The 20,578-nt window shown below is 40.3% G+C and overlaps 1 protein-coding gene across 2 annotated transcripts in view; it reads right to left on the bottom strand.

Annotated features, from left to right (window-relative positions):
* Positions 1-20,578, bottom strand: part of LOC119427813 (brain-enriched guanylate kinase-associated protein) — a 65,088-nt gene that overhangs the window by 33,426 nt on the left and 11,084 nt on the right. Inside the window, exon 1 of one of the 2 annotated variants that reach the window (XM_037695460.1) lies at positions 1,714-1,830. The exons of the other annotated variant lie outside the window; for it this stretch is intronic. Coding sequence (XP_037551388.1) covers positions 1,714-1,784 — 71 coding nt within the window. The 5' untranslated portion in view covers positions 1,785-1,830. Of the gene's footprint in view, positions 1-1,713; positions 1,831-20,578 lie in introns of those variants that run through there. 2 annotated transcript variants of the gene reach the window in all.

Raw genomic sequence — 20,578 nt, forward strand, 5'->3', positions numbered from 1 at the left:
TAGACTGATTGATAACTCTAAATTGTCCCCAAGTGAGAGTGAGAGAGTGAATGGTTGTTTGTCTCATTAGTCTCGATGTGGCTCGTCCAGGGTGTCCCCCGTCTCTTGCACAGTGATGGATGGACATGGGCACCAGAGACCGCTGTGACCCGAATAAGGAAGAAGCAGGTAAAAGATAATGGATGGCTGGATGGCTTGGTTTCCTATGGACACCAGTCATCAGTGGTTTCCTATGGATTAACATGAGTCTGAGTTTTTAATCCATCCATTATCTTTACCATCCAATCCATGACAAAGTCGAACACTCTTTGTATTTTTTATGTCTTTGACCATGACCAGGACCATTTGACCATTTACCATGCCTATAAAAAGTATATTGGGTGTTTTATAATTGTTGTTGTCATAAATCATCCATCCATGAATTTTACCCACTTCTTCCTTTTGGGGTCAAGGGGGTCACCGGTGCCCATATCCAGCCATCACTGTGTGAGAAGCGGGGGACACTCTGGATTGGACACATAGAGACAAACGAGACAAACAACCATTCACTCTCTCACCTAGGGACAATTTAGAGTTTCCAATCAGTCTAACATGCATGTTTTTGGTCTGTGGGAGGAAACTGGAGCACCCGGAGAAAACCCATGCATGCACAGAGAGAACATGCAAACTCCACCTAGAAAGGTCCCAGGCCAGGATTTGAACCAGCGACCTTCTCGCTGAGAGGCAACAGCTCTACCAACTGATCCACCGTGCTGCTAATTATTTATTCATGCTCTTTTATTTTTCACTTTCATAGTTCTTATCCTCCATATTTTTTCAGCTCTCTCACACACCACCTGTTTTCTGTTATGAGCGCTCCTGTGACCATCTGTGTTTGCGAGCTCTTCCGTTCTTTTTTTTCTCCCTAAGCTCTCATCTCTGAGCTGCAACTGTTACAGTTGTGACTAGTTAGCAAAAGAATCATTAGGAAGTGAGTGAAATAATGTGAACAGTGTGGAATATAGTTTTGTAAGCTGTTGTTTTCAAGGATTCTCCATGTAAAATGGCTTCATGGCTCGCTGGGTACTGAGTTGCAAACACTCAGAATTCAGTGAGACTGCAACAGAAAATTTTACTAGGTGTTTTTTTTTTCTTTGCAGTTTTTCCAGAATTTTGGGACAACTCCAACTCCAACAGCCCACTGAGATACTTATTACCTTCACTAGAGCAACATGTCACATTATGAATTTATTCATCATTATTGTGAAATCTTCTGAAAGTACTTATTTTGGAATTATCATGAGTTTTAGTGTTTTGATTGTTTCTGCACATTCTTGTTTTTTATTCGTTGTACATTTGTTGCCTCTACATGTCCTCAACATTCCCCTTTCCCAGCTCCTTGCATACCACCTGCATTCTGTTAATAATCACATACTTTATATTTATTGTCAGCTCCTCCTCTTATTCCTGTTGTGTCAGAGCTGCTGTTTCCAGTTTCAGAGCACTTTCTTACAACTTTTATTTGTTTTATTTTGCAGACAGCTCGTTATATTGTTGACCTAAATGCAGATGTCAGCTGATAAATGAAGATGAATGCTGGAAATGAATAGATGTAATGTGCTTTGAGTTGCCTCCTGACTTCTCATTAATAAGTTTTCCGTTAATTGAAATGAAATAAAATAATAAATTATGAGGATGATGCTCAGAGGTCACTCTCCAGACTACTCATCTTACCTTCTTTTTGGATGCTTGCATCCATTTCTCTGGGTTTTCAGGGATGTTTTGCCAATATATATCTTTTTCATATTTTTCTCGCTGCCTCGACTCACATGTGTGTACAGCTGTTACTTCTGGTCGACTGAACGCTGAACCAAAGTTTGAGCTCTAATCACAACCCAAAAGCCAAAGCTTTAAATCTTGCCCAGGGAGCCAGATAGATGTTGGCTATATGCGATGACCCTGGCAAGAGAGCAGAGAAAAACAGCTTTGAAGTTCCACAGATTTAGCGGCGCGTTTCGTTATGTTGACTCCAGGGAGACGTAGATGTTGTCTGTGTTGAGAAAACGAGAGTGTTCAATACGAGATGCACAGAGCCCGGGGATCAATTAGATCCATTCGCCAAACAAACTTTACAAAAATGCAGTGGAGCAAATAATTGCACCTCTATCCAAACTTTACACTTTTAACTAAATAAACTGCAACAAAATCTTTTTAATAAAAAAACATTTTATTATTCAAATGATAAAAAAATATGTAGATACAAAAAACTATAGTAGAAAAAAGTAAATGTAACGATTAAGTTTTGTGTTTTTAATTCATCATTGGAGTTTTTCTAGCTGGAAGCAACCAACTTGAGCAAACTGCAGGAGCTTGTGTGCAAAATGATCAATCAGCTGACCACAGAGATCGTTTCTCGATAAATCAGTGTTTACGATGATTAATGCACGTGGGTTTTCATTGTCTCTGTGGGAGCAGGGCTTGAACTTGCACTGCTCACATTGTAAAACATATAATTACCCATCATCTGCATAAAGAAAAACGAGACGTCAAATCAAACCACTGTGGTGGTGTGCACATCTTTATGCTCTCTTCATAAAAGTCACACTAGTTGAGCCCAAAGCACAAAATGACAATTCACACAAAACGGGAAGAAAAAGATTACTGTTGGTGAAAAAGAGTGCCGCCAGCTGCTCTTTCCATCAGCAGCTGTCGAAGTTAGACTGTGAGACGTCATAACCATGAAAACCCTACATGACATGTCCTGTTAGAAAGAAAGGATTAAAGAATGAAATGAGATTATTTGAAGCTAAGCAGCTAAATTGTAGTATGTTAAAATAAAAGCCCAGTTGAATTAGTTGTAGCACTTTATTTTTTTGTCCTTGTTAATTTTAGCTTCAGTCTTTAGCCCGTTGGCACACACACACATTGAAGAACCTTTCAGAGCTCTTTGTATTTTACGCTTGTGCATATTTTACACTGTTCCAAATGGTAAAAACTAAACATCCACCTTTATATATGCAACAAATGAGACAACAGTTTATAATTTTTAATAATTTTGGTCCCTTTTATTTACAAAGAAGTTCTGAAATGAAAGGTCAGGCAACAACCAGACCAGAGATTAATGTTTTATAATTAAGAAAATTAGCAAGATTTAACAAGCCAGATAACACTGATAGTAAATGTTAGCAGTGGTTACCAAATTATTCTATAATTAATCTAACAAAGTTCAGTCAGGTCATCTGTACGGTTCCTTTTTTTGTTTGTTGTTGAGACATTTCACTCTTCATCCAAAGGACTTCATCAGTCCAAGCCACAACAAACTGTGTCCCACATGCAGCACATCTGCATAGTGGACCAATCAGTTTGCTGGTGATAAGATGGTTTGTAGGGCCTGCCCTCTCCCTCATCGTCTCCTCTGAGGCAGCCATAGCCAAAGTGGTTCAAAACATCAAAGTTCTTGCTCAATAATCCAGGTAAAAAAATCCAACAAAGATCATTCAGGTCATCTGGACGATTTCTTTTTTTGTTGTTGAGAAGTTTCATCCTTCGTCCAAAATACTTCATTAGTCCAGATTCAGCTTGTTGTGGCTCCTCAAACTAAAAGCTTCTAAAGCTACTAAAAGTAGCTAAAAAAGCAGAAAGTATCTGAAATTACAAGAAGGAAGTGGAGAGAGCACATTTTTGCTGAATTAGGATGAAAAAAGTTTAAATGAGTGCAAAAACTGCAGAATTAGCTGAAAAAGCTTAAAATAGCATGCTAAATGCTAGCTTTTAAAAAGCTAAAGTTGCACCAAAAACAAGCCATAGCTCCATCTCCTAAAAGAGCCGAACGTTTTGATTTATGACTTGTTGAAATACCGTGTCTTTCTGCCTATAAGTCATAGTTGGGTTTTTTTTGCATAATTTCCCTGCGACTTATAGGCCGAAGCGACGTATATATGGATTTTTTCCCCATATTTATGAACCAATTTTTGGCTGAGATATGATGGTTTTCATTCATTCTGACTGAAAAAAAATTGAGCAGTACCACTTTCAGCCACTTAATGGCAGCAGAGTAGTAACCTAAAGGCATGCCGTTGTATCACGTAATAGGGAAACGTGGCTAAAATGACAAATTCAAACAAGTTCAATACAAAAACAACTGGACTTTATTTGTTATATTTTACTATAAACATTAATATTTTTGGCTTAAGGCTCTGGATGTTGTAGGGTTGTGTTGGCTTACGTAACTCTGCAATATTGCGTGGACATCCGGGGAAGTTCCCCTGGATTGGCAGACCGGGGTGGTGGTCCCCCTATTCAAAAAGGTGGACCGTAGAGTGTGTTCCAACTACAGGGGAATCACACTCTTAAGCCTCCCTGGTAAGGTCTATTTGGGGGTTCTGGAGAGGAGGGTCCGTCGGATAGTCGATCCTCGGATTCAGGAGGAGCAGTGCGGTTTTCGTCCTGGCCGTGGAACACTGGACCAGCTCTACACTCTCAGCAGGGTCCTGGAGGGTGCGTGGGAGTTTGCCCAACCAGTCTACATGTACTTTGTGGACTTGGAGAAGGCGTTCGACCGCGTCCCTCGGGGAACCCTGTGGGGGATACTCTGGGAGTATGGGGTACCGGGTCCTTTGATAAGGGCTGTTAGGTCCCTGTATGACCGTGTCAGAGCCTGGTCCGCATTGCCGGCAGTAAGTCGGGCTTGTTCCCAGTGAGAGTTGGACTCTGCCAAGGTTGCCCTTTGTCACCGATTCTGTTCATAATTTTTATGGACAGAATTTCTAGGCGCAGCCAAGGTGTTGAGGGGATCCGTTTTGGTGGCCTTAGGATTGTGTCTCTGCTTTTTGCAGATGATGTGGTCTTATTGGCTTCATCAGATCGTGATCTACAGCTTTCGCTGGAGCGGTTCACAGCCAAATGCGACACGGCCGGGATGAAGATCAGTTCCTCCAAATCCGAGGCCATGGTCTTGAGCCTGAAAAGGGTAGAGTGCCCTCTCCGGGTCAGGGAGGAGGTCCTGCCCCATGTGGAGGAGTTCAAGTATCTTGGGGTCTTGTTCACAAATGAGGGAAAAATGGAGCGTGAGATCGATAGGCGGATAGGTGCAGCGTCTGCAGTGAAGCAGGTGCTGTACAGGTCTGTCGTGGTGAAGAGAGAGCTGAGTCAAAAGGCGAAGCTCTCAATTTACCGATCGATCTACGTTCCTACCCTCATCTATGGTCACGAGCTTTGAGTTGTGACCGAAAGAATGAGATCTCGGATACAAGCGGCTGAAATGAGTTTTCTCCGCAGGGTGTCTGGGCTCTCCCTTAGAGATAGGGTGAGAAGCTCGATCATCCGGGAAAGACTCAGAGTATAGCCGCTGCTTCTCCACGTCGAGAGGAGCCAGTTGAGGTGGCTTGGGCATCTGTTTAGGATGCCTCCTGGACGCCTCCATGGTGAGGTGTTCCGGACATGTCCCACCAGAAGGAGGCCCAGAGGAAGACCCAGGACACGCTGGAGGGACTATGTTTCTCGGCTGGCCTGGGAACGCCTCGGGATTCCCCCGGAAGAGCTGGCCCAAGTGGCTGGGGAGAGGGAAGTCTGGGCCTCCCTACTTAGGCTGCTACCCCTGTGACCCGACCCCGGATAAGCGGAAGAAAATGGATGGATGGATGGATGGATTATTATTTTTGTCATGAACTTTTTTGAATTTACCATGTCCTGGATGACTGAGAATCTTCACCAGCTATTAATGACACAATCGGCTTGCCATATTCCCCACCTTTGTTTTGCTCGCTGCTTGGAGCATCCGTCAGTCAGCTTCAATTTGCTGCACCGCCCTGGCAAAATGCAGCTAATCTGACCATTAAAATGCATTTATTAAGTAAAAATTCAACTGAGACACACCTTTACTATAATTTTGAGCAAACAAATAATTGATATTAAGTGCTAATCTTGTTAAATTATTGTTACAGTTCTCCCATGCATGCTCCCGCGGCTGCCATTTGACAGCCCATCAATTTTTGGTACAAGACCGGCCCACATTTCTGGGTTGTGAGCGGTGACGCATAATAGATGCGACATATACAGTTAAGCAACATATTTATGGGGTTTTCCACTTTTTTAGACATATTTGGACTGATGCAACTCATAGGGCGGTGCGACAAGTATGGCGAAAACTACGGGATGACAATTGCATCTTAAAACGTATGGAAGAAAAATGGATCACAGCTCTGTGAATGCTTTATAAACATTCACACAATCATAGATGTCAACCTAATCATTACTTTCTGAATGTTTCACTAAAGATCCGTCAACTGGTTCATGAGATATTTTGCTAAATGGGCAGATAAACAAACACACAGGAACGCTTTGCTTCATTTTTGCCTTTTGGTGTCTGATGATAATTAGCCTTGTAGAACTAAAAATGTAGGAAGTATGTATTTTATTAAACTGACCACAAAACCAGCTGCTAATGTTGTTTCTCAGATGATGTCAGGCACCTAAAAATGTGTTTTTGTCCTTTCATGCAGAGTCTTCAGTCACAGACACTTGAATTTTTAAAACCCATATAGTGTCGCCTTAAAATCCTGGCAGGCATAAATCCATAAATAGTGACCAAGACGCCTGAAGGGGAACTTCTATCAGTGCCTGCAAAGTAGCAGAATTCAACAACAACCTGGAATAAAAGCTTAGCTGGTTGCTGCTGCTTCGAATGCCAGCTCTATTCTAATTGTTTTTTAATTGCTCCTTAGTTTTTTTCTTAAGAAACAATGATGGTTTCTTGAAATGCGGTAAAATGGTTGCTATGGTTGTTTTCTTATCTGCAAGTCACAGAGGGACGGAGAAAAAAATAAAAAAAAATAAAAAATACAACAGACAGTTTGTGAATTTGCCAAGAAAAAACAGACTTTACAAAATGTGGAGCCACACTCTGGGCATGCTGTGTGGTTCTGGACTATAACTCCCCCCACCCCCCAAGGGATAAACAGCAAGTCGTCATGCCTCAGGTGTGGTTTGGCAAAGAAAAACTCTATCCATAGGAAGGAACAAGTTTTAGTCCTCAGAGGCGGTGAAAGGACCAGAAGACAAGAAAAAATATGGAAACCAATCACGCTGTCCTCTCATCAGTCTCTCTTGCAGATATTACAAAACAAGTATAAAGTACAAGAAAACTCATTTATCTCAAATATCTTCTGATGTCTGGAAAGGAGGGTCCGTCGGATAATCGAACCTCAGATTCAGGAAGAGCAGTGCTGGTTTCATCCTGGTCGTGGAACACTGGACCAGCTCTACACCCTCAGCGGGGTCCTGGAGGGTGCGTAGGAGTTTGCCCAACCAGTCCCCTCAGGAAGGAGGTTGAGGAGCATTAAGTGTAGAACCACTAGACTGGAGACCACTTCCAAAGCAGATCCTCTTATGTTCAGGGGGTGGGGGTAGGTGAGTTTTTTCCTTCTGAAGTCCACAATCATCTCCTTTGTCTTCTTCACATTGATGTGAAGGTTGTTCTCTTTGCACCAGCTCTCCAGGTGTTCCACCTCCCGCCTGTAGCTGGACTCATCATTGTTTGTGGTGCATCCCACCACCGCTGTATCATCTGCAAACTTTACAATGTGACAGCCTGGATGGGCAGCTGCGCAATCATACGTGAGCAGAGTAAACAGGAGGGGGCTCAACACACATCCCTGAGGAGAGCCAGTGATGAGGGTTACGGTGGAGGAGGAGAAGTTGTGGATCCTCACTAACTGTGGTCTGTTTGTTAAGAAGTCTAGTACCCAGTTACAAATAGAGGAGCTTAGTCCTATTGTGGATAGTTTGTCCATCAGGGTTTGGGGGATCATGGTGTTGAAGGCGGATGTGAAGTCCACAAAGAGCATACGGACGTAAGAGTTTTTCTGCTCCAGGTGGTTGAGCGCAGTGTGGACCACAGAGGAGATGGCATCCTCTGTTGATCGGTTCTCACGGTATGCGTACTGATGAGGGTCCTCATTGATGTTGATGGTTGTTTTGATGTGAGTCATGACCAGTTTTTCGAAGCATTTAGCGACTATCGGGGTGAGGGCCACTGGCCGATAGTCAGTCAGACCAGTCACTGTAGAGCTTTTTGGGACTGGGATGATGGTGGCAGTCTTCAGGCAGGTGGGAACTGTCTCCAGGGTAAGTGAGGTGTTAAAGATGTCTGCCAGCACCTCACAGAGCTGATCAGCACATTCCTTCAACACTTTTCCAGGGATGTTGTCTGGGCCAGTTGCTTTGTGCGGATTAATCCTCCTGAAAGTACTCCTTACTTCGGCTGAGGTCACGCTGAGATGCTCTTCATCCGGTGATGAGCTGAGTCTGGCTGGTGCTGGGTGGTCTGTTCGGGTCTTCAAAGCGTGCAGAGATGGGTCTTTGGGGCATTGTTCACTCCTTCCTTTATAATCTGTTATGCACTTAATGCCCCTCCACATGCTCCATCCATACATCCAATGGATGTATGGATCCAACATGTCACCATCAGACGCTACAGGGACTAAAACAAACATGTACGACTTCAGACTACAATATGTTTCAAGAAAACTCTTCCTCCAAGTTTCAATTTGACAACAATGGCCTCAGCTGCAGTTTAGTTATGAAAATAAGGTCAGTGTCAAATTCCATAAAGGTCAGTAGCAGCCTTGTTATAGCTTCAGTCAGAGGGAAACAAAAGCTAAACATTAAACTTCAGTATTAGACACAATGTGGTCTCTGAACTCTACCATTAGGTGTGCAGCAGACAACAGAATTTAAACATATGCTAATGCTGAGGGGTTAAATCATCAGCTCATGCTAACATGTGAACACTTGTCTCATTTGGTCATGATACGATGCTCGGGTTAGTTTTCTGTTATGTTTTTATTATGCAGCCTAATATAATCGCTTGGTAATAGCTTGACAGTAAAGATGCAACAATAAAGAAATATAATGTAAGTGAGCAATCACTATAAAAAAAATACCATACAGCAACACTGTGCCCAATGGGATTATTGACGAATAGACAAAATGATGCCACAGCACAACAAAGACCCAAAACTCTGTGCTAAAAGCAGAGGATTAAAAGATTACAAAAACAATAGCTATCTGGACAATGTTCAAAATGTATTTTGGCTTGCAATCAGTTAAAAGTTCAAAAATCGATCAAGTAAGTCAAACATCTGAGTTTCATATTAAGCTGCTGGAGTTTATACATAAACTGTCTGTTGCCATGGAACAATTAAATTTCTTTCTTTGTAATACCCATAAATCAAGGTAGCAAAGTGATGAAATACCTGTGCCTTTCATGTTAATATTACATTATACATATTATGAGGCATAAAAACAACTGGAAAGTGAAACTCATATCTTACATAGATTAATTACAAGCAGTGATATATTTCAATTCTTTATTTATTGTAAGTTTAATGATTATGGCTTGCAAATATTGAGAAAATAATAATAATTCAGTTTCTCAGAAATTTTGAATATTCCACAGCCAGCGTTTGGTACCTTTGTCAATGTGGGCAGGAGTCGAGTCCTGCTGGAAAATAAAACCAGCATCTCCATAAAGCTCGTCAGCAGCAGGAAACATGAAGTCTCTAGAATGTTCTGCTAGATGCTGAAAACTCAGTGGACCAGCACCATTAGAAGACACGGACCCAAATCGTCACTGAATGTGGAAACTTCACTCAGGACTTCAAGCAACATGGATTCTGGACCTCTCCTCTCTTCCTCCAGATTCTGAGACCTTGATTATAAATGACATGAAAATTTACTTTCATCTGGAAAGAGGACGTTGGACCATGGAGAGACAGTCCAGTTCTTTTTGTCCTCAGCAGGTAAGACACTTCTGACTATCTCTGAATCAGGAGTGGCTGGACTTGAGGAATGTGAGAGAATGTGGAAGTGATAGCGCACAGGTTAGAGAAGGCAAGCTTGTGAGAGGAAGGTTGCCGGTTTGATCCCCAGCACCGACAACATGGGAAAGGTGAAGCACCCACACCTGCCTCCACCTTCATATGCCCCACTCTGGTCCCTTGAGCAAGGCTCTTAACCCCCACCACCTTCTCCCCTGGGCGCACTAGTCAGCAGATCCCTACTCGACAAAGGGGGCTGTGGTAGCTTGGTGGTCTGTGGTTGCATCAGGAAGGACATCTGTCATAAAAACAATCACCAAGTCTTCATGTGAGGTCGTTCACTGTGGCAACCCCCGAAGAAGAGAGCAGCCAAAAGACGAAAGAAAAAGTTTAGAAGGTAATAATAATACAAGTGCAGTATGTTGTCATCATTGAATGTTCCCATACAAAGATGAAATTGGCTCTCTGCATTTAACCCATAGCACCTGGGATACACCCAGGTGGAGTAGTGGGCAGCTATGGCACCGGGGAGCAGTTTGGGATTGGGTGTCCTGCTCAGAGACACTACGGGGTCTACGGGTCCCAGGTCGGCCGCCCTGCCCCTACACCATCTTGGCCCCACTAGCTGTGGTGTTGAGTGACCTGTGAACCTCTTCACAAAATTCAAATTTTTTAAGACAATGAATTTTGTTTTTGCATTATCTGTAAGCCAAAATCATCAAAATTATACAAACAAAGTCTGGAAATATTTCACTCCATGTTTAATGACTCTATATAATATAGGTTTCATTTTCTGAAGTGATTGACATAAAAATTGAACTTTTTCATGATATTCAAATTTTTTGAAATGCACATACATACAAATATACCCCCCCCCATTCACAAACACACACACACACACACACACACGCGCGCACACACACACACACACACACACGTATATATATATATAAATATATATATATATATGTATATATATATATATATATACACACACACAATATTGGACTAAATATTAAAGCATAAAATATGCAATTGAGCGTTGAAAGAAATAAAATAAAATGATTTTATGAATAGCAACTTCTGACAGTTTTATTATTAAAATAAAACTATTACCAATCATTTTTACCTTTGATTTGATACATTTAGCTTCTTAATTTTTACCTTTTTAATTGATACATTATTATTTTAACTTTCTGTGAACTGCATTTATTTATATCTATTTTAGTTTCACTGAACACTTTTCCTCTTATTAAAAAGTTACATTTAACATAACCATTCAGCACTTTTTAGCCTCTATAGGCTCCTACATGCTATGTAGTTTTTTTTTTTTTTTTTTTTTCCATAAACACACACTCACAAGCCAATGTATGTAGACTATGTAAGTATGTATCAAAGAGAAAGTGGAGTTAAAAGTTCTGCTCAGGGACATTTCAGCATGAGAAGTTGGGAAGCTGAGAATCTAACCAATTGGAAGCTGATGGCTCATCCTCCTGAGCCCCAGCCGCCCCGCAGTGCTTCTGGTTTGTGCATTTCCTCTGATGCAAGGCTTTAGAAACCCACTGTTCCCCTGTGCATGGAGCGCATCCAACGGCCAGAAAAAACAACTCTGAGAATTACCTCACGGGAGCAGTGACGGTGATTAGTCAACACAATTTTCTGCCTGAAGACGAGGACTGCTGCTGCAGTTCCCTCTCAGTTAATCAAGAACCTCTACCTTAAGTAACAACAAGAACTCATGGGCCTTGAAACTAATCAACTTAATAAGCACTAAAATTACTTAAAGCATCAGCTTCGTTTGAGTGGAAAAGGCTCAGATTAACTGTGGCTTTCAGCCGTCCATGCAGTTGCAGGTGAAGCTTACTGCAGTTCAGAATGAGGCTAACTGTAACGTTTTCTTTTTCCAGCACAGAAAGGCTGCTGGGGATAATAGAGCTGATAATGATGAAGCTCCCCTGCTGTCATGAATCAGAAAACTTCCTCCAGCAGCTTCTCATTTCTCCTTTCATGTCATTCATATAAAGTTATTGTCGTGTAAGTTTGGGATCATGCAGCATGAAGCATGAAGCATGAATTCAATTCATCTGGACAGCTGTTTAGGCTGATTTTATGCTAATCCTGGGCTGGTCAGATCACACCGAGGAGCCACAGCTGGAGTCCCAGCAGGGAGACTCGCTGGGAAGTGGGGTTCTGACCACATTATGCTGTGGTTTGTGGTTGTATTACTTTGCACAGATTTGTGTTGTATTGATCAGGGATGTTGTGTTAGCACGGGTTTTGCTAAATACTTGTGAAATGGCAGAACTGAACAAAATTATTTTTTTCATTCAACCTTTATTAATACAGGTTAGTCTCATTGAGCCTCGGGGACTCATTTACAAGAGAGACCTGGTTTTAACAAAGAGTGATGACAACAGTAGACAATCATAAAATAAAGCTTATAAATTGAGAAGAATAAATGAAAGAAAATGGTATTTAAAATAAAGAAACAAAAACAGCCACATTGTAAAGTGGTATGAAAAACTAAAAACAGGAACATCTGTGTTGGTTTTTGCCATGAACTTAAAAGATGTTTGAAGCCACTTAGAGAGGTCAGGCCAAGAGTCTCAGATCTTTTTTGCAAGGTGTTCCAGGAAACAGGAGGGGACTAGGAGAAGGCCCTTTTGCCTAGTTCAGTCCTCACTGAGGGAACACTGCAGGTAATAATGTCCTGAGAGCGCACGCTGTAGCTGCACTCACGCAGAGACATGTAGGAGGAGATGTATGAAGGCAGCAGACCAAGAAGTGATTTAAAGATGAAAATGTACCAGCAAGAGAGTCTGCGTGAAGTTAATGATGTCCAGTTAATGCCAGACTGGACATCTGGCATTAACTGAATTAATTAAAATGCATTAAAATGACAGAAATTTAAGAATGCATCAGGGATGATTCCTACATTACCTATATAATTGTGAAAAGGGTGGCTCCTAAGACTGAATCATGTGGTACACCATTGTTAACAGTTAGATAACTAGAAGAAGTACCATTATGTTGAACACACTGCCTCTGGTCTGAGAGATAGTTAGAGAACCAACCAATAGTGTGTTCTGAGAAACCGATTTCTGAGAGTTTATGACACAAGATGTTATGATCCACAGTGTCAAAAACTTTAGACAGGTCTAAGAAAAGTGCAGCACAATAATCCTTAGCATCCAGTGCGTCAACAATGTCATTAAGAACCTTCAGTGAAGCAGTGGTTGTGCTGTGTTGTTTCCTGAAACCAGATTGATGTGGAGGTAAGATGTTAAATGAGTCCAGGTAATTTTTGATTTGAGAGTTTATCAGTTTTTCTAGAACCTTGGCTAAAATGCAGAGTTTAGAGATTGGTCGATAGTTGTTCAGTGAGGTGGGGTCACCTCCCTTCAGCAAAGGAAGAACAAAGGCTGTTTTCCAAGTGCCTGGGATGGAGTTTTGTCTTATGGAGAGATTGAAGATGTGGGTCACAGGGACTGTGATGATATGAGCAGCCAGCCTTAAGAAATAAGGAGGAAGTTCATCTGGTCCTGCAGATTTTTTAAAGTCCAGACCTTTTAACAATTTATTAACTTCACTAACTGAAAATGGTGAAAATGAAAAGGTGGTTTACTGAAAATTGACTTGTAGGAGATATTTGATTTGTAGATGTTTGGCTTAAAGGAGAAGTGTCTGAATTTTCATTAGCAACTGTGGCAAACAAAGAACTAGAATCAGCAAAATATGTGTTGGAACAGTTCAGGATCTCATGCTTATTTATTTATTTTTAATTCAACCTTTATTTATACATGCTAGCCTTTTTGAGTCACGGGGACACATTTACAAGAGGGACCTGGGATTTGACATAGGAACAGAATTCACAAGAAGTTGTGATGGCAGGTCAGATGAATGGGAGCTGCCAGAGAGAGAATTGATGGTTTTCTAGAATCTTTTAGGATCATTTAGATCTTTGGATCTCTGAGATAAGAAATTAAAGAAAGAAAGAAAGAAAGAAAGAAAGAAAGAATGAAAGAAACATTTTGTGACTTTGATGGAAGTTATACATTTATTACGCAACTGTCGTAAATGCAATCAGTCAGTGTCTGGGCCAGAATGTCTGGCTGTAGCCCAAAGCTGATCTCTCCTGTGCAGGAGGTCAGCTAGATCAGGAATAGACCATGGGCTGTCTCGATTCTTTCATTTATTTAGTTAGCCTCTCTCCAAGTGTGTGTCAGTACAATTTTATTGGACCAGCATGGGTCATCAAAGGTTCCTGGCAATATTTTGAGACTTAGAAGTAAATAGGAAAATGTACAACTACTCAACCATTCTCTCTACCTGCGACTTAAAAACCAATCTAAACCTCTGTAGTGTTGTGTTTCATGCACCACAGCATTTCATTCTATTTTAGACTGATTGGCCTAACAGCTTTGTTGGGTTTTGAGTTAACTCATGTATATAAAAGACGTTTAATTATTCAGCGGCCATATTTGGAACTGAAAGACTCACATTCTGTATAATGTCATAAAGTGAAAGAGTGTAATATCCCATGCAACTGATTATATAAAAAAAAATCTTTGCAGGATTAAAGAGAAAATAAGTTCTTAACACAAAAACATTTTGTGGAATAAATGTGAGGTACTCTCCTGGAAACCACTGAAGTTCTAGTTTGTTATGAAGATCGTGTGAGGCCTCACTTCCTCTCCAGCCTTTATGTAAAGTTTGTTGGTTCCATCAGTTTTTTTAATTTTGTTTTTATAATCTAAAAAAAAAAAAAAAATGCAGTTCCCAGAAAGTGAGGATATTAGTCCATTTTATTTACCCGCTTCTTCCATTCAGGGTCACAGGGAGCTGATGACAGGAGACTCAAGGTAAAAGTAAGTAGATTAAATTTATTTAACAAAACAAAACAGAGCTGACGGGGCAGTCAAATCTTACTTTGAGGAGAAGACAGAGGAGCAGAAACATGTAGCCGTAGGAGGACAATGCCCAGACAAAGGAGGAGTGAAACGACACAGAATTTATACAGGACACAAACGAGACAGAATGAGAAACACCTGGGGTGACAACAGTTAGACGCAGGTGAGAGAGGAGCCAACACAAGGAGGAAAAACACAGAAGTGTGCAGGAGAACAAACAGAACAGAAGCCCCACAAAAATACGTGAACTCCACCCTGAAAGGCCTCAGGCGATCCTACAACTTGATCACTGAGAGCTGTGCAACCACACAACCAGTTGATGTTATTTAATGAAAGATGTGAACAAAATAATTTAGTCATCTGTGAAGTAATGTTCTGCCTAATAGTTATCAATACTTCGAAGTTTATCAGCGTGACATGAAAAATAAAAACTGAACTGTGGAAAAAGAAGCAAAAGTCAAGTCTAAGTCCCTGGACTTTATTAGCCTCGCCTGGAGGCTAAGCTAATAGCCCAATGGGGGTTCAATGTTTATTGTTTTTATTAGCTAACAATAAACAACTTCTCAAGATCAAGTGTAAAGGAATAAAAATCTAACATTGTGTTATTTCACACAAATATATTTAGGAAAAGATTTGTTTTGTAAGCCTAAAAAGCTGCAAAGAGCTGACCGTCATTTGACTAGCCATTAGCCTAGCTTGTCTCTGCACTTGCTGCCTCTATAACTGATGTCATGGATAATTAGATACGATAAATAACCATTAGACAGTAAACACTTCAAAGTTGACTAGAGCAAGTGCATGAGTTTTTGAAAACTGGCTGGAGCAGATGTAATCAACATACGGCCCAAGGGCAAAAAGTGGCCTTTGGAAATCTCCACTTGGACCCCAATATCTGTAATTGAAAAAGTAAAAATAAAACACATTTTAAAGTTGTTGAAAAGAACTTAAATTCTATCAATGAAACTTAAGGAAGTCTAAGTTAAACATCTTGGATGAATACATCAAAAACCTCTGGCTTAAGATATGCTTAAACTTTGTTTAAGCTGTGTTTCCAGAACTAGAGTGAACATTAAAGCAAATAAAAAACAATTATATGTTATTTATTTATTTATAAGCTAACAAAAATACAGCAGTCCCTTGTTTATCGTAGAGGATCCGTACCCTGAAGCCCCGCGATAAGTGAAAAAACGCAAATAGGAATAGTAGTACAAGTAGTAAGTAGTAGTTTATTTTAGTATTTATATGTATACATATACATATTAAGGCATTTTAAACCCTTCCCACACTCTTGCAATATTCTAAACAATGTTTCTAAACGCTCTAAAAGAGCACAGAATGTCATGATTTCAGCTCTCTACCTCAGCTGCTCTCTGCCACCTGCCAGCACTCTTGGCCACGCCCACTTCTCCACAGCTGTGGGCTGCACACAGAGATCTGTGCACCTGTGCAGCAGGTGCTAAATAGTTTAAAATAATTTATTTTAAATAAAAATTCCATGCTGACTGTGCGGCTCATCCATCAATCAGTCAATTGTGTGTCATGTCCAATCTTATTTTGAAAAACTATGATAGAGTGAGTCCGCGAATAACGACCTGCGAAGTGGCGAGGGACTACTGTAAAGTTTCAAGGACAACTTTTCAGAAATCAGGGAGACATTTTTGTGGAACCCCCCACTCAAAAAAATAGTGCTCCAGATTATTAGTTTATTAGTCTTAAAGAAAATGTATTATTTATTTTCCATTTCTTTATGTGGCCCTTCAGTTGCTTTAAATATCATTACTTGGGGGCAGCATGGTGGCGTAGCTGGTAGAGCTACCACCCATCAGCGAGTAGGTCATCGGATCGAATCCCAGTCGGGGGCCTTTTTGGGTGGAGTTTGCATGTTCTCACCAAGGGTTGTTGCGCACCCCTGGACTAGAAGCTGCTTTAACTATAGGAAAATTGTGAGCCTTTTGAATTTATTTTAGTTTTAAACTTGCATTTGCTAAAACTCATTCTTCAAGTAAGAGTGTGTAACAAAAGTGGTAAATAAATAAATCTAATAGGTAATAACGTGTTCTATTACTGTCCCTCCATGTGTTGATAAACTATCTTTTCTTTCTTTTTTTATTTATTTGCTACAATAGATGAGATTATATAGCTCCTCAGCTATACCATGCTGCAGGCAGAGGATCATTGTGCTCCTCACCTTTTACTAACCTTTCTAACGAGCAGCAAGAGTCATGCAGAAAACACAGTATCATGCTGTTCATTCCTAATATTTGTGTGTTGCATTTAGAGTCTGAGCTAAGATGTTTCTGTGCAAAAGAGATGTTCAAAGTGTTTAGACCTTTCTGAGGTTGCCACGACAACCCAGCAGTGACATCCCTGCGCTTCTGTTCTGGCAAAATCTAAAAAGCAACCAGCTTGAACATTTTCAAGATACATGGAATTTCAATACTCTAAACTGATCAATAAAGGCTTTAATGCTCTTATTTGGTACTGTATTACAAATAGCACATGATTATACTGTGATTAGTAGTAAAACATTTTAATGTTCATTGAAATGCAATAAGACTTAAGCAACATTTTTTCTCTTTTTCTGCTCAGCCTCTCATTTTAGATCAGCACAAGGTCAAAACTGAACAGAAAAACCTAAAAAATACTTGACATCCCCATCAGCCCACCATTTTTTAGGTAAATATAAATCCACAAACTTAAACGGTGAGCATTGCAAATATTAAATATTAACTTGATAAATGATTACAAATGTTTTGCTTCTGATCAAAGCACTAAAGGAATGAATTGCCACACTGTACTTTTTTGGATTATAACGAAAACGTTTGATCAGAATCATTTTTGCTTTAAAATATTATTTCAGGATAACAAGATGCAAGATTTGCAGTAAATGAAGCCACATTGTGTAGTGATAAACAAGGCTGTTCAAAGTTTCATGTCATTGTTATGAATCAATTCATTGACTCACGGTCCATTCTTTTTTATGTAATTTCCTGATACATGTCTTTTAAATGCATAAAGATTACATTTATTGTTCCCAAACTGTGGCAAAATTGTGTTTTTGCCTGTTTGTGAGTGTTTGTTTGTATTGTTTGCAAAATACAGTATCTCATGAAATATTGAACAGGCTTAGCTAAGTAACCATTGGATGTAGAATAGCAAACCTTTTGGAGTCAACCCTACCAAGATGGCTGCCACAACTAAGTGACTTTATCAAACACAGAACCAGACACAACTCAGCCAGGTTTACAGATATTGAGCTAAGTTGGATGTGGTTAGTGGCAGTGGCTTTGCTCATAGACTCTCGTTAAAAGTTGTACATGAGCAGTAGCTCCTCTTCATTACAAATTATATTCTGGCGCACCACTCCTGTGCCCAGAATACGGTTGCACGGTACATCGTGGTTCCGTTCCCGGAACAGATTATTATTATTGCTATTTATTTATTTATTTATTTATTTTAAAGAAAATTGTCCCGGAACAGATCGTGCAGTGAGGCTATGCTGTAGGTAAGTTTTAAGCCATTGAAAGCCATTTATCTAATGCCTATGTTGCCATTTCTAACTGATATGCCTCTCGACTTTTAGATGTCTCTGTGAAAAAAACTTCATCTGACTGTGTATTCTAAAAGTGGGAACTAGTGAGTGTGTTTGTTTGTTTGTTTGTTTGTTTGTTTCTGGAGCTAGCATGCTAGAGCTAATCTCCAGGTTATTGTATTGGGCTCTGTGCTAAGTGCTATTGCTACATTTATTTGAATGTTTTTATAGAAAAAATAATTCTCAAACAATACTTTGATATACTAAATGTCACTGATTGTGCTATACTATTTCTGAACACGTGCATTTGTATTGATCTGGATAATGAAAATAAACCTCTTGCAATAAGTAACTAACTCCTAGTTTTAACAATGAGGCATTTAAATTGAAGGTACATTGAGATGGTGAGATGCTACATGTGCTAAGGTGCATTATTAGGTCCTTTAATATTAGGAATATTTAAGAGTACTCAAATAATGAGCTTGATTCTATTTATATTATGAACTTATATTACTATAGTAATGATGATAAAACATGTACATGCATTTCTTATATTTATGATGGTTTTGATATTGATAAAACCCAGGGTTATTGATTATTAGGTCTGTTTCACACAGGCCAGGTTCCTGTCTATTGCTGAGGATGGTGAGCTAACCCTAATTTCGAACCAGGAGATCACTTGAATCCCCATAACTCCTTCCAGTACGGTAGGAGGTGCTGTTGGCCTACAGATGCATTCTCATTCTCGCTCTGGACTGTATAACTCCTATGTGTCTATTTAAGAGTTAGCCCCCCTGGCGAAAACTCCACCAGCCGCCACATCATGTGGTCATATTTGAGAGTTGTTCACAAAACAAACTCTATAAGCCTGACATATGGGTAAGATTGTGCATGTTGTTGTCTAGATTTGACCAAAATGTCTACAACTTTGTTGTTCTTTGCATAGGATGCCATGAAGCTAAAACTCAGGCATGAAAGTGGGAGGGCAATGTACATACAATACCTTTGACAACTTTTCCAAAAGTTGTCAGCACACAGTTTGACATGACAGTTTGTGTTATCCTTACATATTTGGTACAAACTAGCATTTAAAACACCTAATCCAGCATTATTTCTTTTAGCACAGATTTTATTCCCTCCCTCCTGAAGCTCTTTCTCATGAATGCTCTGAGGAATTCACTCTTTGCTCATATACAACACTGCAAACGTCTTGATCGTGCAAAACTCATCAGGAAGAGTCCAGAGGTTGTCAATCTTCTTGCTGTGAGGCAACAGTGCTAACCTCTCACCACCACCCTATCCATCTCTTTCTCTCTACAAGAACCAGTGCGGGCTGGCATAATTATATGCATGTTGATGGAAAACACAGCAGCATGTACAGTCCACCGGGGCGCAATGAAGTATTTATTGAGGCGAACAAAACGAGTGCAGATTGTTTAACTCGTAGTTAGAAAGACTGCTTGACAGGAGATCTCTTACCTGTTGAGACTGGAATTTTCTTGTAAATAACAGAGGATGTACCATCAGAAACAGACAGGAGCTTAAACCAAGCCACTGAAGTAAAGGGAATTGGACAGCCTCAAGTGATGTGGGAATGGCTACAGCAACCACAATTTGTTGGAGCTAGACATTCTGAGTGGATATAGTGATCTCAGTTAAAACCTCAGAGTTTTAAAGAGTATTGTTCATCTGTGACAGCACATCCTTCGTTTCAGACATGCAATGCATAGCCCTACAGTCTACTGTATGTGCGAGCCACAGAGGCTTACGTTGCTCAGCTGCCTCTGCCCAGTTGGCTTTGACAGACCTGGATAAGTGCTGGTGGCAGACAGGCGTATCACCAATAGTCCAGGGAGCAATGAGGGAGGCGAGGTGGGAATTTTTTTTTTTTTAAAAGGAGAGCCCTAAGACATGTGAGTCAGAGGGGCTTAAATGGAAGAGAACAGACACATTTACAAACTCCAAGACAGAGTCTTTAACAAACACTCTCAGATGCTGCTCTCTTCTCAAACAGAGTCTGCATAAATCCCTGTTCTTACAGTCCTGGAAATAATTAGGCAGAAGAATAAGAGCGCAAGGAGGTGGTAAACTGCTCCAGGCTAACCTGAAGGGAGACTTCACATGGCATCTGCTTTCTGAGGAGGGGAGATACGTGCCCAGCTTAGTGAAGGATGATAGAAGAAAAAAATACAAAGCCTCTGTAGGCATGTTCCTCCAAGTTGGAGAGAAGCAGAGTGAGGTAAAGTCTCGAAGGGAGACAAGTTTTGCAAAGACATAGCTGATGGAGGTAAGAGGAAGTATTTGTATGAACCTAATAAAAATAAATTAAAATTGTTAAA

This window comes from Nematolebias whitei, chromosome 21, assembly GCF_014905685.2.
Source record: "Nematolebias whitei isolate Nwh7 chromosome 21, NemWhi1, whole genome shotgun sequence".
NCBI lineage: Eukaryota > Metazoa > Chordata > Actinopteri > Cyprinodontiformes > Rivulidae > Nematolebias > Nematolebias whitei.